The 27,639-nt window shown below is 41.5% G+C and overlaps 1 protein-coding gene across 2 annotated transcripts in view; it reads left to right on the top strand.

The window, feature by feature from the left end:
* SEC23IP (SEC23 interacting protein) overlaps positions 1-17,199 on the top strand; it is a 34,892-nt gene extending 17,693 nt beyond the window's left edge. Inside the window, exons 11-20 of one of the 2 annotated variants that reach the window (XR_002974375.4) lie at positions 13-165; positions 1,632-1,727; positions 5,319-5,507; positions 8,178-8,333; positions 8,682-8,784; positions 10,587-10,772; positions 11,444-11,606; positions 12,103-12,204; positions 12,532-12,569; positions 16,333-17,199. Coding sequence is in view for 1 of the 2 variants with exons in the window: in XM_024555538.4 (XP_024411306.2) it covers positions 13-165; positions 1,632-1,727; positions 5,319-5,507; positions 8,178-8,333; positions 8,682-8,784; positions 10,587-10,772; positions 11,444-11,606; positions 12,103-12,184 (1,128 nt within the window). In the remaining variant the exon portion in view is untranslated. The remainder of the gene's footprint in view (positions 1-12; positions 166-1,631; positions 1,728-5,318; positions 5,508-8,177; positions 8,334-8,681; positions 8,785-10,586; positions 10,773-11,443; positions 11,607-12,102; positions 12,205-12,531; positions 12,570-16,332) is intronic. The other variant, XM_024555538.4, reaches the window with a different exon arrangement.
* The last annotated feature ends 10,440 nt before the right edge of the window (positions 17,200-27,639 follow it).

The raw sequence follows: 27,639 nt of genomic DNA, 5'->3' as shown, positions 1-27,639 counted from the left end.
TCTTTTTGAAAGATGCATGAGGAGCCAAAGCTGACCTTGGATGAGTCCTATGACCTTGATGTGGAAAAGGAAGAAGTCCTAACTTTGCAAGAAACTCTGGCAGCACTCAGCCTCTCTGAATACGTTAGCACTTTTGAAAAGGAAAAGATTGATATGGAATCTCTGGTAACGATGCTAGTTTGATACATTTTTGTATAAAGTTATTTTTCATGTGTATAAATTAAAAATTAAGAATGACTTAAACACTCTTATACTCTTACATCGTAATATATTCCAGATAAGGCAGAGACTTAAATGTTTAAAAAGTTGAAAAACACGGGAGAACTTGAAAAAAAAAAAAAATCTGAGGAGATTGTTCTAAGTAACACAAAACTGAGAAACCATAAAAGAACAAACACTGTATAGCAGGAGAGGCCGTGAACAACATCTAAAGGCCAGTGATGGATTAAGAGACTATTTGGAATACACATTGCATACAAATGGCTTATCTCCTTACTCTTCAAAGCTTCTACAACTTAGTTATACAGAGACATCAACACAATAGGAAAATAGGCAAAGAATAGGAACAGAGGATATGTAGAAAAGAAAATAATGTGGCTTCCTATACTAAATCTCAGGAGAAATGCAAATTAAAGTGCAGTGAGATTTTTTTTTAACCTATCAGTTTAGCAGAAATAAAGAGTTCTTTAATACAGTGTGGGAGAAAAAGTAAGTTTACAGTTTGTGAGTATGTGAAATACAGAGTTTATTTTTGTTATTTATTAATTATTGTTTACTTTCCATAGGAATAACTACAGACCCACTTTCACCCTACTCATTACACTGCGCGGCTAGTATGAGGGGAAGTAGGCACTGTTATGCATTGTTGGTAACAGTGTAAATCTCTCTGGAGGGAAGCTTGGCAATACCATTTAAAATATAAAAAATACTCTTATGTCCCAGCATATTCACTGCCAGGAATATTTCCTGTAAAGAAATATTCACTCAAGAAGTGCACAAGGATACTGCACTGTTCACACTAGCAAAACCTTGGAAACACCTTTTGTGTCCACTAGTAGGGCACTAGTGAGCTTATTTATGGTGCATCTATGTAATGGGGTACCGTGTAGCTGTTGAATGAATGAGCAGTGTCAGAGATTCCAGTGAGAATAATCTCTTAGGCACGTCATGTGAAAAGACCAAAAGTTCAGCCCTGTTTGCGTAGTAGGTCGGCCACACACACACACACACACACACACACACACACACACAAGCATGTAGATGCTGTGTATGTATATCTCTCTTGAAGGAGAGCAAATCACCAGCAACTGCTACTGAGAGCTGGGTTGGGTGGTTGGGGTAGGACTGGAGGGGAGAGACTTCAAAACTTTGGCTTTACAGTAGCTTTTGAATTTTGTACAACATGCATGTATTTTTTGTTAAAAAATTAATACAATGATTTGGATGTGGAGGGCTAAGATTTTACATTCTAAATTAATCCGTGATTTAAAAACAAAAAAATATTAACTGTCAAAAAAAAAAGGGGGCTGGATCTTAGATTGCTTTAGATGTGTAGTTTCTTTTCATAATTTTTTTTCAATTTCAATTCTGTCAGTAGACTAATTGACGTGCTTGTTTGTTTTCTTTTTAAGCTTATGTGTACAGTTGATGATCTGAAGGAAATGGGAATACCTCTGGGACCCAGAAAGAAGATTGCTAACTTTGTAAAACATAAAGCGATCAAACTGGTAAAGTTCATCTCTGCCCCCCCAAAGAAGAGAAAACTACTCATCTGTGACTAGTCTGTGTATATTTTGGAAGGTTTCGTTAATACCGTCACGGTTGGGCCAGCTAATGTGCCCCTGCCCCAGGACACAGCTGTGGGACTGATGGAGGCTCAGACTTTGGAGTCTGCCAGAACTGGATTTAAATTCCAGTTAGGGTAACTGATCACCCAGTTTCCTTGGGATTTAGAATTCCCTTGGAAAAGGACTTTTTATTTGTATAATGGGAATTTCCTAGTACAAAAACTGGGTAAATCCTGGACAGATTGATGAGTTGATTATCTTAATGCCCAGTTCAACCACTTACTAACTATGTATTCATGAGAAATTTGTTACCTTTTCTATTTCTTGGTTTCCTTTATTCCTAAAATGGGAATGATAATACCTTCCTTATAGAGTGAGGATGAAGTAATGCATATGAAGATTAATACCCAATAAATCTTAGCTCATGCGCCCTGACCAGGAATCGAACCAGCGACCCTTTGATTCATAGGCTGGCACTCAATCCACTGAGCCACACCAGCTGGGCCATTTTTGAACTTCGGTGCTGCTTTTATTTGTGCTACTTCTTTGAAACTTAACATATGCCACTTATGTAATATGTCTGTGGTGATAGGACTGATTTGTTGTGATTAGCTTAAGCAATTGAGTTAATTAGCATTCTATAAATGTATCTTTGGGGTCAGGCACAGTGCTCAATTCTTGGAATGTGGAGACGAACTGGGATATTGTGTCTAGTTAGAGGGAGAGATTTGACCACAAATGATGACACATCAGTTCTGTAACAGAGTGCTGTCCAGGCTGTCAGAGCCAGGTGAGGGCGGCAGTTCTGGCCAGGGGAGAAGGGACTGGGTTGGTAAGAGAAAACCTCCCCACGATGTTGGTGCTTGAGCTTGAGGGAGGGGTAGGACTTGCCCTTCTGGGTGTGGGCCTGCAGCTAGAACTGAAGGTGAGCTGAGAGTAGGGTAGGGGAGAGGGTCCTGAGGGCCCACATGGCAGGTGCGGAAGTTTGGATTTTCTCTTGTGAGGGAGTGAGTCTCAAACATGTTTTTATGGCCGTGAAGGTCATGATGCTTTTAAATGAACATCATGAAATGCTGACCTGCTTATCAATTCTACCACCAGTTACGATTTAGCATCAAATCACCTGTTTAGTCTAAATCCGAATGTTCACTTTAGACCTTTAAAAATTTTAAAATATGTGCTATAAACTCATTATAAAATTTTAGCTCTGACCAGATGTTTCTATAGTAAACGCATTTTTAAACATACTGACTCCTTCCTGGTTTTTCCATGAACATTTTCTCTGTGTGAAGCACAAGCTTGCAAAAACAAAAACAAGAAATGAGAAGCTGTTTTCAGGTCCTGTAGCATATCCTTGACTTTATTCTGCAGTAGAAGAAAAAACAGTAGAAAAGTATTTTATAGTTCATGGAAAACTTGTGGAAGGAGTCTGGTTTATATACTATAGTTGCTTACATATATAACCTATGGCATTATAAAAATATTTTGAAAGGAGTAGAAATAAAAAAAGTGGCCTTATTTTTTTAATTCAGAAGTAATTGCCTCTGGATGAACCATGATATTTTCTCAGCCGTGTTGCTATTGATTGCTCTTTGTTTTTTATAGATAACAAGGTGCTGCCAGATCAGTAATTAGATAATATGGTGTGTCCTATTGATTTAATGGAACTGAAATAATGGGACCAAAATTAGCCAATTATTTTATAATATGGACATCAAGTATTTGTAGTCTGAGTGCTTTTTCCCCCCTTTGTAAACTATCTTAGTGATTTCCATTTGAAAAGGAGTTTTTAATGTTGGGATATTGATAGTCAAGTATGTGTATGTTGTTTTTATAATCATTGCATGAGTCTGGGGGAGACAAACCAGTTTGCAACGGGGCAATTTATGATCTATTCAGACAGCTCTCTTAGCATTTTGGAGTAAGTTTTGAAAATGTAATGGGACATACTACTGGAGCAGAAAGCAAATTTAAACTGAAGAAGCCTGGACACGTTCTTTGTTTTGGGTTTCAGAGTTAGTCCTGTGCTGCCTTCAAAGGGCAGAGATAAACCTTCCAAAACATTAATTGTGGAATCAGTTCTAAGCTGGCTGGCAGAGAGTTTTCTTGAGAGTTTTCTTTTTTCTGAATTGCTTGTTGAATTAACCAATTGGACTCTTCCTGATTTCCTAGTACTGCATTTTGCTGTGTATAATGCGTACTTTTTTTTGCCCAGATTTTTGAGGGGGAAATAAGGATATGCCTTACACATGGGTATAATGATTACATACCGTGGGTATAATAATCCTGTGCATAATACGCACAAAAATGTGGGTGTGCTTTATACACAGCAGAATAGGGTATTTGGAATTCATTGATAGACGAGACTGATTTAGCCAGCTGTTTTGTTTAGGCATTTTCAGTAACTTTAAACAGAGGCTTACGCAGTCATTCGCAGCCTGGGGATTGAGGATCACTGTAACACGTGCTTGTGGGGAGTGGCCAAGTCCACCTTGACAGCTGTTCACACCCCCTGGCATTGTTGCTGCTGTGTCGGAATGATGACAAGCCAGTGTGAGCGGATTTCATCTCATTCTTTGATACACCTGTTCCATAATGCTCCCGAAGCTCTTGTTTGCCTATTGAAATGTGGAGATAATTTGATCTTAAGTATTTGTGGCAATAAGTTTTGACAATTTTTGCACCTTTGTAATCACAACCTAAAATAAGAAATAGAACATTTCTGTTACTCATGCTTCCTTCTGGTCAGCTCCTCCTGCCATACAACTACTATTTTGATTTCTGCCACTATTGCAGGTTTTGCCTGTTCTATATACATAGAATGAACACTGTACGTACTCTTGTATTTGGCTTCTTTTACTCAAAATACCCTTTTTGAGATTTACCAAATTGTGGAATCATTCCTTCATGTCTGAGCAGTTAGTCTGTTGTGTGAACAGGACGCAGAGCGCTTCTTCATCCCTCCCCAAATGCTTTTGAGGAAAACTTGTCAGTGGCTCCATGCAGACATAATGTCCAGTGAAGAAATCTCTCCCGAGTTACACGTCTTGGAAATCAACTGCAGTCCTCTGCTCTACCAGCGGAGCTATCGAAGGGACAAGTTACGCATCTTTATAGAAGTACCATTTTAAAGTTATATAGTATTTCTAAACTTATCTGTCTAAAGTTTAGATCTTAAAGGAAGAAATTGACATTTTCAAACTTTCTATTATTAAAACTTTATGTGGGAAAGTATCACGAACAGTATAATGATAATGTTTAGATTGAATTATAGCTATTTTGCTGTATTTTTTTCATTGCCTCAATCTTTTTTTCTTAAGAATTTTAAAGGAAATTGTAGACATAATGGCACTTTCATAAATATTTAGGATGCATCTCTAAAAGGGACATTTCTCTAAGGCCACAATATCATTGTTGTGCTTAAGAAATTACTAGTCATTCCTTAACATTGAGAGAGCATGTTTCATGGTGATAACTCATAAGTGAACTTTTTTCCTCAAGGTTATGTTACGAAATTTTGGTATTTCATAGGAACAGAAAAAAGCAGCCTCAGAAAAGAAGGCGATGATGGCAGCTTCAACAAAAGGACAAGAGGAAAGTGCTCAGAAACCCAAAGAAGTGGCGTCTGTTCCCTCTGAGTCTAAGAGGAAACTTCCAGTCGGTGCTTACGTCTCTTCTGTGCACGTTGATTATGAGTCTTTTGAGGTCGGCACCGGACAGGTAAGGTCGTGTATGACTAGGGCTGCATATTTTGTGTTGGAGTCACATATCTTTATTATGATCACATTTCTTCAAGTTCTTCAAATATTTACTCAACATTTATGGGAGGGGTAGAGAAAACTGATTTTAATAAAACTTGTGTACTTCTTTTATAATGTTCAAAATAGGGGATTGAATCATCTAACTTTTGAAATTGCCTTTATTTCAGTTTTTCACCACTCAGCTTTATAGCATTATTCTCTCATAGCCACTGGCAACAGAAGGGGCAATAGTTAGAAAATTATGCTCAGAATGTACTTAAGTTCCTGTGGGGGAAGCTTGCTGTATTTATTAATTTATGTGATTTTAGTACTCATAGTTCTTTCCTTGAGGAAAAATTCCTTGAAAAATTGATCAAATAGTTGATAATTCTACATTTAGTAATATACTTTGATATGCCTGTATTTTAATGGCTTAGAAGTCTGCAAGTTTTTTGGATGTTGCTTTCAGTATGTTTATTTTTGTAAATAAGGTTCCATTATCATAAGTGAGTTCATGACTGGTGTCGAGAAGGCAGAAAATGAAACTGGATGTTTGCTATAGCTCGTTCAAACTTTTAAGCCCAATTCATTTATAAAGATTGACTTTTAAAAATGTCTCTTTAAAAACGTGAGCATATTTGAACAGACTCTAGCAGATAAAGGCAGGTATTCCCTCACCTCACTGGGAAGGATCAGGGTGGAGGAGATCGGTGGAACCAGGGCCTCCCTGTCACCAGGACCCTTGCTGTGTGCCTTTCTCTGGGACTTGCCGTGCTCCAAGACACTGGAATCACGGGGGAGGGGGAGGGGGGGGTCAGTGGCTTTGAGCTCATCCACAGCTGTATGGTCACAAGGGAAAGGAATCTACCCTGGTAGTAGGTCCTGTTAGGAAATTTCAAGAAGGTATTTTACTTGATCCTGTTTAAGTCACAAGTCCATTTGGGACCAATTCTTGTTGCCTGGGGAATGGGGAACTGGTTGATTGACCCAGCTCAGGTCACATGCCACCTCCTTGGTGGGTGGGCTGAGGTGGGCATGTAGGATCTGTTACCAAAGCAACAGTGCGCATCATTCGTTGCCAGGAAATACTGATGAAGCAAATAGAGATTAAAAAATAATCTCAGAATTTCCTTATCTAGAACTAACCACCATTAGCTGTTTGAAAAGGCCTTCTAGACTTTTATTTGAGCATATATTTACTTATATATTTTAACAAAAATGGGAAAGTAGTAAATATAATGTTTTTCTTGGGGGTTGGAGCACCGGCTTCCATGTGGTCGAAAGTCTGGCTCCCTCAAAACTTCATTACTAATAGCCTGCTGTGGACTGGCAGCCCTACTGTTAATATAAACTATCGATTAACACATATTTTATATGTTATGTGTATTATATATTGTGTCCTTAAAGTAAGCTAGAGAAAAGAAAATGTTAAAATCATAAGAGAACATACATTTACAGTATTTATTGAAAAAATCTGCGTATAAGTGGACCTATGCAGTTGAAACTCACATTGAAGGGGCAGCTGTATTATGAATATATTTCATGTCAGTAAGTATTTTCTACAACTTCATTTTTTAAAAAGCTTTTATTTATTTATTTTTAGAGACAAGGGAAGGGAGGGAGAAAGAGAGGGAAAGAAACATCAGTCGGTTGCCTCTTGCACACCCCCAACTGGGGACCTGGCCTGCAACCCAGGCATGTGCCCTGACTGGAATTGAACCGGCAACCCCTTGGTTAACTAAATTTACTAAAAATTAACTAAATTTTTTAGTCTTCTAAGCGATCCAGTGATGAACAGTTTTAAACCAGTTTTTCTATGCACATTCTTTATTCTTTTTTTTCAATTAAATAAATAGAAGAAGGTTAGCTGGGCCAAAGGATGTACACATGAAAATGTTGGTAGTTATTGCCACTTGCTGCTTGAAAGGCTGTGGCCCTTTGCATTTTCCCTGGCAGTTTGTAAGACTGGCTCCCTCACTAGTACAGAGAGCCCCCAACTTACTCAGGTTCAATATTATGATAGTTTGGAAGTGATACACATGCACTAGAAACTGTACTTCGAATTTAGAATTTTGGTCTTTTCCTGGGCTAGTGGTATGTGATAGGACACTCTCTTGTGATACTGGGCGGTGGCAGTGAGTGCAGCTCCCAGGCAGCCACGCAATCACAGGGGTAAACAGCCAGTGTGTTCTGGATATTGTGTGTGTGTTTTTTTTAAAGATTTTATTTATTTTTAGACAGAGGGTAAGGGAGGAAGAGAGAGGAAGAGAAACATCGTTGTGTGGTTGCCTCTCACACTCCCCCTACTGGGGACCTGGCCCGAAACCCAGGCATGTGCCTTGATCTGGGAATCGAACCAGAGACCCTTTGGTTCACAGGCCGGTCCTCAATCCACTGAGCTACACCAGCCAGGGCTGGATATTGTGTTTTGTGTTTTCACATAAATTACATGAGATATTCAACACTTTATTATAAAATAGGCTTTGTGTTAGATGATTTTGCCCAACTATAGGCTAATAAGTGTTCTGAACAGTTTGAGGAAGGCTGTGCTAAGCTATGATATTCTATATTAAATGTACTTTTCATTTAAGATATTTTCAACTCATGATTATTGGAACGATCATCTTTTACTGCCTTTGGTTCTTTCTAGGTTTCTGTTGTTTACAGCCCATTAGACTTTGAACCAGAGATTTTCTTTGCCTTGGGATCTCCAATTGGTGTGTTTCTCACTATTCGAGGAGTGGATCGGATAGAAGAGAACTACAGACTTCCCACCTGTAAAGGATTCTTCAATATTTATCATCCGGTGAGTGAACAGAATTAGCTTCCTGTTTTGAAGATGATGAAGAACCTGTGCTCTTTATCCTAATCTTTTAGGAACTTACTCTGATCTGGATTTTGTACAACTCAGCTCTCAGTCCTAATAGGTACAGTACAATATGTTCCAATAATCTTTTCTACCCAAAAGCTTTTGTTCAAGGAAATACAGTTATTTTACCCACAAGCTTGAAAGTTTTCTTATAATTACCAATATTTAAATAGGTATAAAAAAAATCAAAATACCTGGTTTGCCAGTTTTTGGTTTTTTGCCCAACTAAGGTATATAACTCAGAGTAAACTAACTTCTCATAAATTTTAATTCTTCTATTTACAGCTTGATCCAGTGGCATACAGACTAGAACCTATGATTGTTCCAGACTTGGACCTAAAAGCTGTTCTCATTCCACATCACAAAGGCAGAAAAAGGCTTCATTTAGGTAAAAAGCAAATATTATGAACTTGTTTCCTTCTTGCTAATCTGTCATTTGTAATGAATTACAAAAATTTTAACACTAACTCCTTTCTTACAGAGTTAATGTTAAGTACCTACTGTGTTTAGAACTTGCTTACTAAATATTTGGAAAAGCTATAAAGCGAGTTATGCATGAGTTCCTTCTCCTTGATGACTTTATCCTTGATGACATTCTAATTGCTGAAATATTTAGGAATGAGGGGAAGATGGTAATAAAGTGACGTGGTACATATGAGATCTGTCCAGAAAGTATCCAGCCATGTACTATGAAAAATAGAGACATTTATTGAACAAGATACAAGAAACATTGTACACAGGACAGTGATGCCTCAGACCCCTTCAAAGTAGGGATCAACCTCACATAGTTCTCCCAGTTGCCATTAGCTGCCCCGTTGTATTTTCCTGAATTTCATCCATGGTCTGAAATCTCTTCCCTTTCAAAGGTGATTTTAGTTTTGGGAAGAGCCAGAAGTCACTGGGTGCCAAACCTTGGCTGTAGCGGGGGCTGAGTCACCTGGGTGATGTGATGTTTCGCCAAGAAACTGCACAAGATGGGATGCATGAGTGGGTATGTTGGCGTGATGAAGTTGCCAATCACCACTTGCCCATAGCTGCAGCCTTCTGAATCATCCAAATAATTTCTACAAGGGAGTGTTCAAGCTTAACAAAAAATCTGATGCAGATTCATTGCTTTACTAGCTCAGTCATTTTGAATGCAACAGCCACACAGTACACATGCTCACTCAATGTCATCTACCGCCCCCACTGACTATTACAGTGAAGTCCTCATTGTTCATGCATGCGCATACTAGTCCACTGTCCGTGGCTGCCAGGTTCATCAGTGTCTTGCTAACCGTTTTCATTGTATTAACAATGGTTGGACTTTTTCTGGACAGACCTCATAGATTTTGATAGAATGTGATTAAAATTTTGGGAATTGGGAAGCAGAGTAACATTTGAACTGACCAAACCATCAGGAAATAAGTTTGATGTTTTTCAAGTCAAGTGGGTTTTTAAAATTTTCCTTGCTAACTAGACAGACTGTTCTTTTAAAAAAAAAAAGTCATTTAACATATGGATTGATAATAATTCTAAGTGGGGTTTAAGTTTTTCTTATGTCTATTAACGGTGTATATTACTTATCCACAGGTTTAAAAGAAGGAAAAGTGATCATGCCCTCTTATTTAAAAGTTTTCTTTCCTTTATTTTTTTGTTGCTTTTATCATGCTTTTAAAAAATATTTAATTCTTTTGAATTAAAATGAGAAATTTGTTATGCAAAGGCCTTGATTTCAAATAGGAATTGTTACACAAAAGTAGGAAAGGTGAAAGAGTAGGCATTTCTTCATTTTTAAATTAGAAGTTTAAATTGTGCTTTTCACATTTTCAAAATCATTTCACTGTTACAGATTAGAAAAAGTCATCTTTTTAATTTTTGGGGTCTACTTTTTAACTTACAGTAAGGGAAAAAATCACATGCAGGTGTCTACTTCTTTATGGTATTGAACTCCTCCTTTTTGGAGAGAGAAAATGTATAGGTTTTGGTTGCATCAAGTTTAGTCATTACAAAAATGAAAGACTCCTTGAAACATTTTAACGTGTTGAAGGTGTTTGGTTGAGGTACTCCATGTACCTGACATTTAAGAGAGGACTGACATTTAAGAGAGGACTGAGTGGTTTCACCTACTTGAGAATAATGTTAATTTTTAATTTTTGTGGTGCAGAATTTTACCCACTGGCTAATAGAGTGTTGTTTTAATCTTTTTAGAGTTGAAAGAAAGTCTCTCTCGCATGGGATCTGATTTGAAGCAGGGTTTTATCAGCTCTCTGAAAAGTGCGTGGCAGACATTAAATGAGTTTGCTCGTGCTCATACCTCTTCAACTCAGTTACAAGAAGAATTGGAGAAGGTAGCCCATCAAATCAAAGAAGAAGAAGAAAAGCAAGTTGTTGAAGGTAAATTTGATATTTGAGTCCTTTTCCAGTTGTTCCAAATGTTATTTTTCAACATAACACATAAATAATTTAATGGTGTTTGTCCTCTAGTCTTTTTTGTTAAAATGTAAAGACTCTTCCTAGAAAGGAAAATCTTTTATGGTAAATGTACTTCAAATCGTGTCATCCTTTTGCAACTACCTGGTTCTGCCTGGTAGTTGCTGAAAGGTTTTACTCTGCAATGTTAAAATTTTATTGGGATTCCTAAGGCCAGAGTGCAGTGTGAGAGTTGAGAACCAGTGTGTATTCAGACAGTGGAAAGACCTGCTCTGAGGAACTATCTTTTCTGATGCCGCTGTCTGACTGTGTTGTTTCAGACTTACCTGCAGTGTCAGGTCATTGTGCTGGGATGTTGTTGACTCTTTCAGATTCTAATTCTATTTCTCTTTTTCCTACAATGCTCTCTCACCCCTTTTCTTCAAAACCTCTGTCACTCCTTGGCTCTTTCTGCTCTCTCTGGGGTAACCAGCCCCTCTTCCCCTGGCTCTTTGGAGGAATGGGAAGTGAGCCTGGTAGCTCCCCAGGTTGCTGCATGTGTCAAGCAGTGTTCTCACTGAGCCCAGTAAGTCAGCTAAAGTCAAAGGAGAATGATTATGTGATTGACTTTGATATTGAAATGGTTTAAATTCTAGCGGAAAAGATGGTTGAAAGTCCAGATTTTTCCAAGGATGAGGACTACTCAGGAAAGGTTGGGATGCTAAACGGAGGCCGCCGCATTGACTACGTTCTTCAGGAAAAGCCAATAGAGAGTTTTAACGAATATCTTTTCGCTCTCCAGAGTCATTTATGCTATTGGTAAGTATTTTTGTCTCGGATGACATGGCCTTTAGGTGCTGGCACGGGAAGCAGTGTTTGTTTTAGTGAGACTCTTTCGCTGATTTATCATTTGTTATGCAGTATTAACTCGAACACCTGTATGTTCAAAATTAGTATTTTCCTCATTTAGTTGAGTTACTCACAAGATGGCAGTATGTCATCTGCCTTTGACCAAAGGCCTTTGATACTTGCACACTGTTTTTGCAGGGATACCTTTCACAGAATGGGATGACAGGGAGGGCCTAAGAAAAGCCATCCTTTCATATATCCCCTCACTCAGCAGAGTTGCGGTGTGGTTGTTCTGGAGCTGAGGGGTCTCCAGTGTTAAGGGCAACTTTGAGATTACGCTACTGTAATTTCATTTGCCCTTCTTAGGTGGGGTCGAGTGGAACAAAAGCGGCATTTTCCACCGTTAGGCACAGAGATTAATTTCTACTAATTCTCTTTTAAGTAAATGTACTTTTTTTTTTGATAGGGAATCTGAAGATACTGCCTTGTTATTGCTTAAAGAAATTTATCGAACAATGGACGTTAGTCCAGAACAGCCTCAGCATTGACTGGACTTCAGTCTCACTGTGTGAGTTTACTTTTATTGTGCATGTAAATTCTGAGTGCTTCATTCTGAAGTCCTGTTTATGGAGTTGACCATAATTTCTTCTTTTTTCTGTTTCCTCTGAGTGCTTTTTTATTTAAAACTTTAGACGGTAAAGGAAGGGGGTTAGTAAACAATGTACATTTCTGACCAGTTATGATCTTCTAATTCTGCATAGAATTTGAGTTCTTCTAATTTCAGTTTCTTTAAAAATAGATTCTCAGGAACATCAGCTAGGAATTTCTTTGGTTGTAGATAACAGAACCTAAGTCAAAATGCCTTAAACAGAGGTTTACTTTTGTTTTGTAACAGGAAGGGTTCATCTATTGAATGATGCCAACAGATAAAAGGTAAAATAAGATGTGGAGAGTGACCCGGTTGCTTCTGGGAAAGGCCTTGCTGATTTAATGACACTTGAATTGAAATTTGAATAATGGGAAGAAGGGTGGCCATCTGAAGATAAGGGGAAGAACAACTTAAGCAGAAAGAAGAGCAGCTGCAAAGGTCATGAGATGGGAACAGATATGTCATGTGTGAGGGACCAGAAGCAGGCCAGTATAGCCAGAGGGTAGTAAGTGAAGGGGAGGATGGAAGGCGGGGAATCAGAAGCAGTGGGCGTGGTTATGTTGCATTTTACTCTAAGTGTAATGGGAACGTTGGGGTCTTCAAGAAGTGACATGATTTGGTTTATACTTTAGAAACACTGCTCTGGGTGTTGGTTGGAGGGTGGACTATTGAGTAAGGATGGAGGAAGGCAGACTCTGACTAGGGGTGTAGTGGTAGGGATGGTCAAAGGTGGTTGAATTCAGATCTCTCTTGGAGGTAGAGTTGTTTAGGATTTACTTACAAGTTCATTGTGGAATATTATTCTTGGGGTTTTGATGTGAGCAACTGGGTAGACGGTTGTACCTTTTCCAGGGAGGGCTTCTGGAAGGTTTTGGGGGTGCCGTGCGGGATGAGAAATCAGTAGGTCTGCTTTGTTCAGCCAGTAGTTGGTCTGAAGCACAGAAGAAAGCTCAGAGCTAAAAATGCCACCTTTAGAATCATCAGCATGTACTTGCCTTTTGAAGCACAGACCAGGTGAGACCACCGAGGAGGAGTGTGTTGGAGGAGAGGAAGGGCTCTGCGGAGAAGGAGGAGCCGGTGACGTGAAAGACAGTCCAGGGCTTTGTGATCTCAGGGCAGCTGAGAGAAGGTTGCGTCCAGGAGAGCAAGGGCGACCACGTCAAACGCTGCTGAGAGGTCCAGTGAGAGGAGGACCAAGAATTTGCCATTGTCTTGCAGAGGGCTTGGACATCCGTCACTAGTGACCTTGAGCAGAGGGAATGTGAACTGAGGCAAGGTAAAGGGCCAGGGAGGAAAGAGTTGTGCTGGGAAGGTAACAGAAGTGAGATGGGGACGTTGCATGATGCTAAGGTTCATTTGTTTACTAACTGCAGTGATTCAGTATTGAGGGGAAACTGATAACGCAAGAGCAAAAAGGGATAATTGTTGGAGAAAATACTTGAAAAGGCAATGGGCGTGGGGCCAGGGCAGACTGCAGGGTTTAGCCTTGGAAAAGGAGCCAGGATGCATCTTTACGTGGTACTGGAGGAAGGCAGGATGGGTGGGTGAGATTGGTGGTGGGAAGAGGGGCTTCTCTGGTTACTTCAGCCTCCTCTCGGGAGTGTGGGAGGGGTAGGTCACCAGCCCAGAGCTTGAGGTAGACATGGGAGAGAGGAGCAGAGACATGCTCATCTCAGAGAGTGGGGAAAGGAACTTACCAGCCAGTTGTGATGGGATTGTATGGCAGGTTTGAATGGATGCACCTTTGATATTTTGGTCAAAAATTTGAAGTGAGTACAGCGAACACAATTACCTGGCTTTTTTCTGGCCATGTGCCACGACTTCGGTGATGTTCAGAGTATGCAGATACTTGGTTTTACCAGGATTGAGGTGTTGCTGGGTAAGACAGGAAGAGAGAGACACGGGCACTGAAGGAAGCGATGGAGAGAGAAAAAAGTGAGAGGCCGGCGGTGGGAAGAGGTCGGGGAGTCACAGGAGAAAGCACTCTGTTCCAAGTGGGGACCCCTGCGGCAGAGCAGTGTGTCACCGTGTCACGGTCCCGTGTGGGTGCTGTCACTCTGCTAAGCAAATGCTCTGTGTGTTTAAAAGCCACTTAAAAATTATAAAATAATAGTGCATCATACAGAAACCTTAGAAAATACAGAAAAGAATACGCAACAGAAATCACCTATAATCTTGCCAATTAAAAATGTTAGAAGTTAATCCTTCTAAGCTTTTCTAAATCTCATGTATTTTATATTATTTGTTATTTTGTAGCCTGTTTTTTCCACTTAAGAATATATTGTGTAATTTTCCCACAGCCTACAGTGTGTATTAGTGAGTATGTTTATAACTTTTATTGGTTTTTCTGAGTGAGTTATACTTAGAGTTTGTTCAGCTTTTAAGTGACAGAAGTGAAGGATCTCCCTCTGTCTCTTCCCCAGTTTTCCTTCCCAGGGGCCATCAATGGTCTGAGTATATGTTCTCTCTCTCTCTCTCTCTCTCTCTCTCTCTCTCTCTCTCTCTCTCTCTCACACACACACACACACACACACACACACACACACACACACACACACACGATTTTTGTTCCTTTTTAAAAGGCAAATGATAGCTACATAGACAAACTGTGACTGCCGTTGTTTGTATCTTTGAGACTTTTCTGTGTCCACCCAGTATCTGATGAACGCTGTAGCAGGTGCCAGGTTCTCGCACCGGGGCTCACAGCAGTGGACCACACAAGTCTCTGCCCTCAGGGACCTTCTTTCCTTTGCGGGAGGACAGGCAGGGAATAAACAGTTGGGTTGTGTCAGGCAGTTATAAACAGGGCAGTAGGGTAAGGGTGAGAGGCAGTGCCTTTGTATGTCAGGTGGCAAAGGACACCCTAACAAATAAAGTGTCATTGGATTAAGTGCCAGGTGGATATCTCGGGAAGAAGATATTTCAGGGAGAGAGAAGACTGTATCATAAGAGCTGCCTTGTTCTTTTTAATGGTAGTATAGTATTCCACTGGCTGTTAAACTGTAATTTGTATAACCTACTCCTTGCTGATAGTTATTTACATTATCCTTTTACTAAACAGTCTAAACAGTGCTTCAGTGATACATGGTATTTAATAGTTGCATTGTATTCCATTTTATTGTTTTATTTACTAAAATACATTGTTGAGTGTTTAGGTGATTCCAGTTTTCACTATTATAAATAATTCTCACATGTGTTGTGCATACATTTCTGACTGCTTGGGATAAATTGCTTAGGAGCAGGATTGTAGCTCTAAGCATATTGCACATTTTAAAAGACTTTGATTTATATTTACTGCTAAGTGACATTTCAGAAAGGTTGGCTCAGTTTTTATATCTATCATCAATGTATGTGCTAGTTTTTCTGCGCCCTTGCCAACATAGAGTATAACTTTTTTTAAAACTTTGCCAACTTGATAGAAATTGTTATATCGTTATTTTATTTTATATTTTCATTACTAGTGAAATTGAGCTTTTTCGGATGTATTTATTTGGCTGTTTGTGTTTATTGTTTTGTCAGTTTGCCTATTCTTGACCGTTGCTCATTTTTCTGGATGTATGGGGTAGGGTATTTTTGTTTCTTACTCATTTATAATTGTGATATTTAAGGATAACGACCTTTTGCCATTGCAAATGTACTTCTTTCCAGTTTGACACTTGCCATTTATTTTTGCTAATGCTTCGGATATTTTGGGGGGTGGGGTAGAGAGCACGGTTTTGAAATATGTAGGCCAAAATTTTAAGATTATTACTTAATGATATTTTTTTAAGTTCTTAAATGGGTGTTTTCATTTGACTTTATAGTTAGAAGAATATGGTTTAGAGAGGGATTTAACTTTTTTCTTAAATAATCTTTTTTGCCTATGCCATATTTTGAGTAATGTACCTTTTTGTCACTGACTTAATGTTTTTATAATATGCTATTGTTTGGCATTTTTTAGCATATGCCCAATATTTGTTTTCTAGTTTTTCTGCATCTCTTTTATTGACTTATTTATCTGTCTACCATATTTCACTGACTTCAAATTATGTATTTTTCACATTTTAGCATCTTTAAAATTGGAATGCATCTTAAAATCGGCTGTTGCCTGGATGAAAGTTGAGTTCTTCCCAGCGTGGTTTGCATTTCTACGGCCGGTCACTGGGGGGCACTACCAACCTGAGTCTACTTAAGCTAATTTCTCTTGAGATTTTGTTGGACTATGCTGGTGTTGTGAATTTAGACCACAAAATTTGCAGGCAGGACACGGTGGGTTTATCAATTCAAATACCAAGGAAATTTTCCCCTCTTCCCGTAATGAAGGAGGAGGTATAAAATCGTCTTTGTCATCCCTTCTATGGGAAGGGTTATTTTTTTACCCTTTATTGAGGTTGTAGCCATTCAACGTCCTCACTTTTTGTGAAGGCCTCTGTCCCCTTTTAGATTTCCTAACCTGGGCATCTTTTCTTCGCATGGTATACAAAATGATGGTGCATTAGATTCAATGAAATGTGGTGTTTTGCTGTAACTTTATAGTTTTTACTGACTGACAGTCCAAGTTATCAGTAACTGATAGTCTTGGTGATTATTCCAAATGAATTTTGAAATGATTTAAGTTCCCTAAGAGGTTCTCCCCACAAAACGAATAAACTTCTAAACCATACAGTCTTCAGATTTTAATATTACCTAGTACGAAAAAGTAAGAACCATGCACACTTAATTTGCTCACTGTTTATTGTTTTATTTCTCTGTATACTTTGTTGTAAAGTTTAGGCGAGAATGTAAGTTCCTAATACTGTCTTGATACTATAAAGTTACTAATTTAAAATACATTTCTTCCATACATGGTTCACTCAAGCAGAGATCAGTTTGTTGAATTCTTTCATGTTCATCTCATTTATTCCTCTCTATTCTTGTTCTTCAGAAGGCCCCAGATTAACCTGTCAAAAGCTTTCTTTTACTTCCTACACTCACTACGTTATGAAGATGCCATGCTAGTTAGTCTCACGGCATGCCCCTGGCTGCGCTTTCGTCCCTTCCATCCCAGGGCCGGTCTGAGGACAGGCGCTCACGGCCTTTGCTGTTCGGAGGCCCTTCGCCAGCACTGGACAGCATGTTCTTCCGGTTCAGGAGGGAGCAGCAATGCATTATTATGTTATTACCGTGAGTTTGGGAAGTTCACCAAGGGTTCTTTTTCTCTTCTAAAGACTTTCTTGTCTATCCAGAAAGTCACAGTATAAATTTCATTGCTGAGAAAATCCTCAGAGGACATTCCCAGTTTGCTCCTGTGGTGGATGCCCGAAGTGATGCATTGACAGTTGCTCAGATGTAATTCTCAGATGTAGGGATTCGTGGCAAAGAAAACATACAGAGCAAAAAAGTGGAAATGGCACCACAGTAGACAGTGTAGATGAGAAGACGTGATTAGCAGAGTGACGCAGGTAAAAGTCCCCCAGGTCGGTTAGTGGCACACTTGTCAAAGTGATGTGCGATGCCAGCGAAGAGAGGTCTGTAGCGTGTAGACGGCTGTTTCTGTGTCTTCAAAACCCATTGTCGGTCCCGTTAAACTTGCATTTGTTGTTGTAGTACGTTCTTTTATTCAAGTATGATTTCTTGAGAAACTATAGAAATATGATTTAAAAAAATGTATGTTCTACTTTAAATGTGAATTGTTCTGAGATGCTTTAATATAGGGCCATTTGTATTTGTTAAGAGGCAGTAACCAAGATCATTTATACTCCCAGTTGAAGCGGAGTTTTTATGAAGCCTTTCAAGCTGTTGCTTGGAGCATAGCTGTGGAAGGAGGTGCGCAGAAGTCCCCGGAAGCTCTCCCAGCATGCCCGTTGCCACTAGGAGAGGGGCGTGGGAGAGTGTTCCCTTTGGGTTTTGTAGGGTGGCTGTGCAGTCACCTCATCGCTGAAGTTCCAGTTAATGTGAGAGCCAAACTAGAGATTTTATGGTTGGTTTGTTTTCTGCTTTGTATTAATTAATTTCACTTACACCAAAGTATTTGAAAGTATGAAATGTATTGCTTCTAGACCATGAAACTACTTCATGAAAAGACTGTTCTGTAATATTTCATTTTGTTTTACTATATCTCTAAATTATCTTAACTATTTTCCTAATACTACATGGGAATGCTGATTTTTCTTCTTTTGTTATGTAGTAGAAACATTTTACACTGTTTACATAGTTCTCATGGAACATAGAATTTTTTGAAAGCAAACATATGATACACATTTTTGTGTATATATTCTAATTAGTGTGAATAAAACAGTAACATCAATGCATTTTTTTAAAGCAGCAAACTTCTGTTTCTCTTGTCTTCCTTAAAAGTATTCTGTGATTTCAGCATTTATTTACTTTTCATTGTGAGTATGTGTTATATATAGTTAATACATAGCATTTGCTTCTAATAATGGAGTTAGGACAGTAGAATTTTAGGGCTGCAGTTGACCCCAGACACATGGATTCCACGCACTCAGTGTGTAGCGAGGGCTCGCCACTGAGTGGCTTTCTCAGGCTGCCGGTGGCGGGCCTGGGCCAGACTGCGGTTTCCCCCTCCCTTCCGTCTTCAGTTCTCTGTGCCGTTTCTCCTGCTTTTCATTTATTTTCCACTTGACTTCCCCAAACTGATGACATTCAGAAAAATGAGGGTTATTTATGTATATTTTAATAAAATCTAGTGTGATTTTTTCAAATTACAACTGGTTTTGTCTGCATTATTCAGCCTGTTTTCTAGCATTGGGCAGAGGAAAAGGACACTTAAAGCCATGTCCATGGAAGAAAGGTTCCAGCCAAGTTTCAGGAAATCTTGTGATTTTATTTTAACACTTGGAAAACAGGAAGTAGAATTTTTTGGTGACTCTGCCTGTGATATTTATGTTGCTCTTCAATTTTCTATAAAAACAAGCAGTAGGTCCCTAGAGAGCAGAGTATATTTAGTGCATTGTTTACTGTCGTAGCCGCCATGCCTAGCAGAGTCTTGTCCCACAGTAAGGCACTTCCCAAATATTTGGTGAATAAAAGAACTTTGAAGACGAAAATATAATTTAACACTTGGATGAGACCTTGGAAGGTCATTTATATCAGTGGTTTACAAACTTAAAAAGCAGCAAAACCCTTTTCGAGTGAAACTTGCACCAAATTTCAGTACATAAACTAGATGAGAGTATAGCTGCTGAGTAAAGCTTACTCCCTTCCCACCTTCCCTTTTTCCCAAAAATAGCTCATCCTCTCCTGGAAACCGGCTGCTAATCGGGACTAGTGCCCTCATTTTCCCCGGATGAGGGGAGTCAAGTCTCTAGTTAGTCTGGTTTCACATGAACGGTTTGGGACAAACGTTAAAATTCTCAGGGTCCAAAATTGAAGGTCAGAGAATCATCATAAAGGCGATGAAGATGATGGCCGAGGCCGGCTCTGTCCGTGCGGTATACGGCAGGAGGAAACTGCATTCCCAGTCTGACAGACCCGTGCATTTCTTGAATATCAAAACCAGAGTGTGGTTTTACTAAATGGAAACTACACAACTTCTGTTGAGTTTTGAGGTAAGTATGAGGTTTGTCTGGGAGAAGTGCAGCCGTTGTTAATATAACAAGGACGGTTTGTGCAACATCGATGTAACCTGGCAGCCAAGGACAGTGGAGTGGAATGTGCATGCGTGAACAATGAGGACTGCACCGGACTCGTCAGTGGGGACGGTAGATGCTGTTGAGTGAGCATGTGTGTGTGGCTGTCGCATTGAAAATGACTGAGTAGAACCATGAATCTGCATCAGCTTTTGCGTTAAGCTTGAACACTCCTCTGTGGAAACCATTGGGGATGATTCAGAAGGCCGCAGCTATGGGCAACTGGTGATGGGCAGCTTCATTGTGACAACACGCCCACTTATGCATCACGTCTTGTGCAGAGTTTTTGGTGAAACATCAAGTCAACCAGGTGACTCAGCGCCCCTACAGCCCAGATTTGGTGTCAACCCAGGATGACTAGTGGTTAGATTACCATTGTTTCAGGTTTTTATGACTTGAGGCATCTAAATACCTTAGTGCTGTACCACAGTGTTTGCCAAGCAACATTCTGGTGGTTTCCAATGTAGACATTTCCACCTTGGGAAGAGGATGACTTGATCTGCAGACACTGAGTGTTTTGGTCTTCTTTCAAGTTACAGTTCTTACTCATTTAGTAGGTTGGCATTCTGGGTAAGTATGAGTCCGTTCCCCAGGGCTGCGTCTGGGGGGCGGGCAGAACTCAGTTCCTTTGCGAGCAGAGCTGCCGAAGGGGCATTCCTGCTGTGGCCCATCTCCCTGCAAAGCACTGGATGGACTGTCAGCTGACACACCTCCTTGATATTTCTGTACTTTCAACAGGTTATCCGTCTCGTCTGGTATTTCACCTCTAAATTGAGCCTACCACAAATTGATCACATACTAACGGGCTCTGGTGCCCACCTGGTTACATTTGTGTCCAAGCTCTACCTCTCAGCTGGGGGTCCTTGTGAAGATGCCCAGCCCCTGACCACTTGGCAAAGTGCTGCTTGTTTTCGGTCATTGTCCCCTCATGTCACCTCAGGGTGGTTCTGAGACTTAAACCAAAATATGGGTGCAGTGTGCGTGGCAGCGCTGGGCTCAGCATAAGGACTCGGAACGCTAGCTGGCTATCAGCACTGTTACTGTCCTTTCCCCACGAGCACTCAGGTTCAGGAAGACCCAGGCCTTCCGTGCAGGTCACTGCCACTCCCTGTCCTCCCTGGCTTGTACTTTTGTAATCGGGTGCAGCCAGGGGGGCCCCAAACAGGGATTTGTAATGGGGTCCAGAACTCAGGGTGTCCAGGAAATATTAAAATATGGGATGTCCTCACCCCCACAAGTCTGAACTGGGGGATGGGACACATGGAGCAGGGCCATTGAGAGTTGTTTTGCATAGCATCAGTTTTGCAGCTAACCTCTAGAACAGTCATTTAAAGTATAACCTTTACCTGGTTTCATAGGTATGTTAAGTAGCTGTGGCCAAGCTTTGAGCAAGGGAGATGAGAGTGACCCAACTCCCTAGCTTCTACCCAGGATGTAAGTGGGAGGCAACTCCCCCTGGTTACAGAGCCTGCGTAAGAGCTTGGAGATGATTGGCTCCATGCCACAGGGCCATGCCTGCCTGGACTCACCATGGCAGCCCAGTAAAGCTGGAAGAACATGGGAATGCTGGCAGGTGTAACTGATTGTGGGAGGAGTGGGAAATGGGGCTGCTGAGGAAGATTGGTGTGGGGATTTAAACCCAGGCATGGCAGCCATGACAAGAAAACCCACTTGGCTTTGGGTCTCCCTTCGCCACACAGCTTAGGAAGCTGGAAAGCAAGATGTAGCAGCGTTGCAGAGCTCTCTTAGCAGTTTGGAAGAAAGCAGGAGAGATGCTGCGGGAACCAAAGGGATGAAAGGACTCTTGCTGTTGGGCCATGAGGAAGTGCCATGTGGTTTTGGATTAAGAAATGGAGATCCCAGTGACACAGCTGATGGTGCGGGGAACCGAGGGAGACCTGCCAGCCAAGCTCGGATTACTGGGATTACTGGGAAGAACCGAGGACTACCTGAGCCACAGGCTTCCATTTCTTTTCCTGAGATTGGTACCCAGGATTGGACAAAGGGGGAAAGAAGGACTGTATGTGTTCATGGGTGTCTTAAGGGACTTTGGGATTTTAATGAAGACATTAAATCATTAGTCTTAAATCTGTATAACATTTGAATAATTCCTTTTCACCAGTCTCTGACATGGAGGGCTATAATTCCCTGGTGGTGGGCAAGGCAAACCTAGTACAGGGGGACCCCAGGAGAAGGAGGGGCCCATTGGGAAATCATGGGAGACCACATGCACAGTAGTTTTAAAGTAATACAACTACTTGTACATGCACAGTAAAAGCCCGCCAAAACTAGCCAGGAAGGATCCGCCTTGTGAGAACAGAATCCCTCCAGCCCATGAGGTCAGTCTCTGCTTGGAGTTGGCCTGCTCCCATTTTCTCTGCTATAAACTCTGTGTCTGGTTCAATTCTTTGTCCCCATCACCAAGAACCTGGTTACCCGTGCCCACTTGTGACACTTTGGCCAGGTTTTTTGGGAGGGTGTGGTGTAGCTGAGAAGAGGCTGAGTGTCTGCTGCAGGGGCGTGGGTGTTGGGGGGGTGTGGGGTGTGGAGGTCTGGAGGTGATGCAGGTCATTGGAAAGGAAGGTGAGCTGTGGAACCAGTGAGGGCAGGCAGGGGTGGGGAATGGCGACGCTTATTTGCCTGCTTTTCACGCGGGTTTGTGGGTCTCTTAAACAGCCCCTTTTAGTAAATTCTATACGCCCTGGTTCTCTAAGCTCCTTTTAGGACAGCACACGCGTTATTCCTTCCTAAACTCTGTCCTCTTTTCTCCCTGATTTTTATTTTCCTGCTTTAAAATGTCATCTCCGTCACAGATTTTCCCAAACGTGCTGGCCCCACAGAATACCTGAACAATGATGTAATGTTGTTCACACTCGTGGGAGCCCCTGAGATGCAGCCTCGTGCAGGCCCAGATCGGGTGAAATGGGTCTCGGTATAGTGTGTGTATTTTTTCATATCACAGTGAACGGCCCCAGTGTGTGTTCAGGATATGAAATTGTGCGATGACCCATGCAGCAGACCAGGGGTGATCAAGGACCCACCGGTGAGATGGTAGGCCAGTGCGGCTGTTCGTTAGGGGGTGACCCTCTGTGCTTTTCTTTCTTCTATTAAAAAGTGGCTTCTTAGAGACTTTATGATGGAAGTTGTCACCTACTCAAAATACTATGCAGCCGGGTACAGTGAGTCCCCACGTACCCCTCCCCTAGCTCCTGTGGGGGTGACATAGTAACCTGAAGGACAGGTAAGTGGTGGTGGCCAGGTGAGAAGGGGAGAGGTGCTTTGAAGACGAGGCAAGATGAGAGATGGGAAAGAGCGTTGACCTTTGGGCGACTGGAGGACATTGTTAGGTATGAGATGCAAGAAACTGTAGAAATGTCGAGTATGATTTTCATTAAAATCGCTTAAAAGACAACATTTCTAGTGGCGCCTTTCTTATTGTAGCCGCCTAACAGCTTTCCTGCTCCTCTCAAAACCTGCCCCCCGCTGCTTCTCCTAAACCCACTCGTTTCTCTTTCTAGGGTGTGCAGGGGTAGGCAAAAATAGGTTTACAGTTGTTTGTCTGGAAAAAGACATTACCTAAAAAATAAACTATAAGGAAGGATACAAAATAATTAGAAGACAAATAAATAATCCAATAATTTATAAATAAGAATCCAGGAATAACCGGCTTTGCATACTCACAACTGTAAACCTACTTTTCCCGCCCTGTATTTATTAGGAGTTGCACGGCTGTTTTGAAGAGCGTTTCTAACTCCTGGAGAAACTTCAGGTGAACCGGGCAGTTGGAATTCTCTGCACGGTACTCCCTGGAATAAAGCCGGGAAGAGGAACTCTGGTGGGGGGTGTCAGCTGTGTTCGGGTGCGGAGCAAGGCCTAGTTCTGATGTGATCTTTGCAGATGCCCAATGGAGACGGCTGCTGTCCTCCCCAACTCACCCACGAGAGAACTGAGGCTTGGGGAAGCTGCCCGTGTTGCCGGGGCCAATAAATGGCAGGGCAGAATAAAGTGCGCTTAGACCTCAAAAATAAACAAGGGAAGCCTCCCCTAGGTATCGCAAGACGTCCCTTCAAACACTTGCAAATCAACTGCTTGCCTCTTTAAAAACACCCAGGCAGTTGCAAAACCCATCTCATTTCTTTTTTCCCTCCCTCCCTCCCTCCTTACCTCTCCTCCTGCCTTCCCAGGAAAAACATTTTGAAAGGATGCCTTTGAAAGAAAAGGGTAGTTTTAGGAGATGTGGATTATAATTTGCTTTGTTGTTTTTGCCTGCAGTAGTGGTTTCTTTTTGTTTGCATTTTTTTAATGTAGGGGTAAAAACCCTGTGTCAATGAAGATTCCCAAATATTGATCTAATTAGGACCTAGATGTTTGCATAACTACCCTTGAACCAGAAGGAGGAATAAACACTGGATGTTCCCTTTTTTGAGTCTAGAACGTCTGTGTGCCCACCTGAGTTTCTCAGGGGTCACAGCCACGTTTTATTGTTCTCCTTGGTTCTTCCATTCTCATCTCCATTACCTGGGGTTTCCCTTAACCCCAGGGAGCCAAGATACCACGCAGACTCTGCAGTGGGTCCCAAAACCTCTCCCTGGTGGCTCCCACTCCCTCCGAGGGCTTTCCTTTGTTCAGAATTTCACGCTGTCCTTGTCTTCCTCTGCAGCCTCTCTCCAGCCTTGCCTCTGCCCGCTGCCTGAGTCAGGCTAGTCAATCATTCTCCCAGTTTGCTTTCGTTTGCTGCACTGCCCTGCGCTGCTTGGCTTCTCCCTCTGGTTGCAGGAAAGCAGAGCCTGCAGCAGTTTTCTGGAAGCCTCCACATGCGCAATCCCTGAGCCAGTACCGCTCAGTTGATATTCAGTTGACATTAATTTTGCCCTGGTTTGGTCTCAGGTGTCTTACCCAAAAAGCAGTGTTCCACAGGGGAGAATGACTAATGGGATTCCATTCCTCACCCTTAAGTTAGGACATTAGAGGGAGGCAAACCCAGAGCCCACAGAAAGGCTAATGAGAACCCCTTTCCTCGCCAGTTCCCTGGCACCTGCAGCCTCTGCCACGCTGTCCTCGCCTTACCACCCGCCCCCAACAAAATGGGGACATTAGAATGCACGGGTTTCTTACAGTGACATCTTGGAGGGAGCCTTCACCTGCCTTCAAGGGCGGTGTGTGCGTTAGCTGTGAGAGCAGGTTTCAGCCCATGGTTGGCAAGTGAAGGAGGTGCCGATTTCTAAAACACCTGGCGAGGTGGCCTTTTTAGGCTGGAAAGCTCATATTCACTTTAAGGATCTGGACTTAAAGCTTTTTGTTTCTCTGAATGAAAGAAAACTATCACAAAGCCTCTCTTGGAAAGATACAAAATACTTCCTCCCCAGAGTATCTTGTTTTAGTTTCTTTAAATACTCCCCACAATAGCTTTTACTGGATAGACTTTATTCTAGAAGCCATCCTAGATCCTTCATTTGCCTGTTTGGAAGTGTCCCTTTGCTGTCATGCTCATTCGAAGTTCCTGTGGGTCGTGTTTTGGGTATGTGCGCAGGGGCGAGGTTTTGCTACTTCTTTCAGCATCCGGTAGGCAGCTCATTGGTCTTATGTTCGACATACAGAGTTGTAACGCGCAGTGGCTTTATTTTTCGAGAATACGTCTCGTTTCTTTTAGCTCAAACACCTTTCACCTGACATCTTTGAAAATCCATTTTCTGGCGCTACTTTTCATTTCCCAACAACTTTTAAGACCAAACCTTCGATGTCCCAGCATTTTTTCCCTTGCCAAGTTGTTTTCATCTCAGCGTCCGAATCTCGTGTGGCTGCAGTCTCTGGCTAACCATGTCTGATTATCTCCCTCGGCCTTCACTTTTGTTGCCTGGGCCCTGTGGAGTGCTGCTCTCTATGAAATGACAATGTTTTGTTACTGGAAAATGATAGCATCCCTCAACTCTTGTCCAATAGAGTGAGTTTTGAAGTGGTGATTTTGAGTCTCAATACATCTCCAGAAGAAACAAGTAAAGATTAAGATTTCTACCTCGGCTGGTGGACTGAGCGCAGGCCTGCGAACTAAAGGGTCAGCAGTTCGATTCCCAGTCAGGGCACATGCCTGGGTTGCGGGTCAGGTCCCCAGTAGGGGGTGCACGAGAGGCAGCCACACATCGATGTTTCTCCCCCTCCCTTTCGCTCTCCCTTATCTTCTCTCTAAAAATAAATAAATAAAATCTTTTAAAAAACGTTAAGGTTTCTGGCCCTGGCCCAGTAGTTCAGTGGGTTGGAGTGTCCTCACGAAGTGCCCAAGTAGTGGGTTCGATCCCCAGTCAGGGCACATACAAGAATCAACCAATGAATGCATAAATAAGTGGAATAAATAAAAACATTTAAAGGTATATTAAGGTTTCTGAATCCTTGAATGTCTTTAGTTGAACATGTGCTGCTTACATGCCGGGTTAAAGCCAGTCTGCGGGCGGGAGTCTAGTGCCGTGTGTGTCTCGGGGGTACACGTCACTCCACTTTTCTGATCTGTTCCCTCATCTGTGAAAGGGCCTGCACCATTCTTATGCCGAACATGTTTCTTTGGTGCTGAGAGAACAGCGTGTTCCTTGGCATAGTTGGAGTTCTAGAAAGCCTTCTTGAATTGCAAAAGTGATCATCTGTAGTTAACTGGAACTAAATTCCCATTTGCTGGGCCCCAAGGGGAAATGGATATTTAAAGAAGTTTTTATTTTCTAGATTTTGTTCAGTTTTGCATGGTAGAAATCACAACCAGCTTAAAAGTGGTCACTTTTTATATTTACTTCTAGAATTGTCTCCCATTTTGGCTGTGGAAGAAATTGTGCAAGAGGTAACCACATATTGACGTTTCTCTCCTTCTCTTTCCCTCTCCCTTCCCCTCTTTAAATAAATAAATAAATAACATCTTATCTTTAAACAAAAAGAAAACCTGACAGATTTATAAAATTTATAAACACTGGACTATTCATCATGGGAGAGTGATGGAGTGAAAACCTGGAAACCAGAGGGAGGCAGTTAGAGGAGAAGAGGGAGAAAGAGCTTGAAGTTTCATAAAATTCTAGTCTTGGCCACACTCCTGGACAATGAGGGCCTGTGGACAGGTCAGGGCGAATCTGCTTATTTCTATAACTATAAAAGCAACCTGAATCAGTGTGAGGCTGGCAGGACCGTGCGTACAAGGTCAGCACATCAGACAGGCAGTGTCCTAGCCTGAAATAATAGGGTGGTCGCTTGTATAGAAACAGACCTGTCTGCAAGAGCAGTGGACGTCTGTAGCTTGAACTTGGGCTGGAGCTGGGGGCTCAGGAATTCTCCCAACCGGTCACAAGCAGGTAATGACAAAACCAGCATTGGCATCCGGTCTCCTGAGTCCAGTTCATTGTGTCCACCTTGAATCCAAGACTCAGTAACAGCTTCATCTATCACTTTGACGTTTGTGGCATCAGGATGGCACAGGCCCATTTTATAGAGCAGGAAACTGAGGTCGGAAAAGTTGAGTGACTTGTCCAAGATCACATAACGATTAAGTGGTGCAATTGTGGTCAGAGTAGAGAAAGCAAAAATTTTTAAATGAGATGAAAATTCAAGCTTTTACTTGTAAGGCTTTCTCTTCAATGTTTGGACAAAATCTTGTAGCTTGTTGATCAAGGCTGTTTTTTTGTAGTAGATTTGGAGAGAAGAGGAGTATGTTAATCATCTAAAAATTTATCCTGTTCTTCATATGTGGATGTGTCTCCCCCACCTTTACTTTGTCTTT

This window comes from Desmodus rotundus, chromosome 4 (assembly GCF_022682495.2).
Source record: "Desmodus rotundus isolate HL8 chromosome 4, HLdesRot8A.1, whole genome shotgun sequence".
Lineage (NCBI taxonomy): Eukaryota > Metazoa > Chordata > Mammalia > Chiroptera > Phyllostomidae > Desmodus > Desmodus rotundus.
This window is presented reverse-complemented; position numbering and strand designations above follow the sequence as displayed.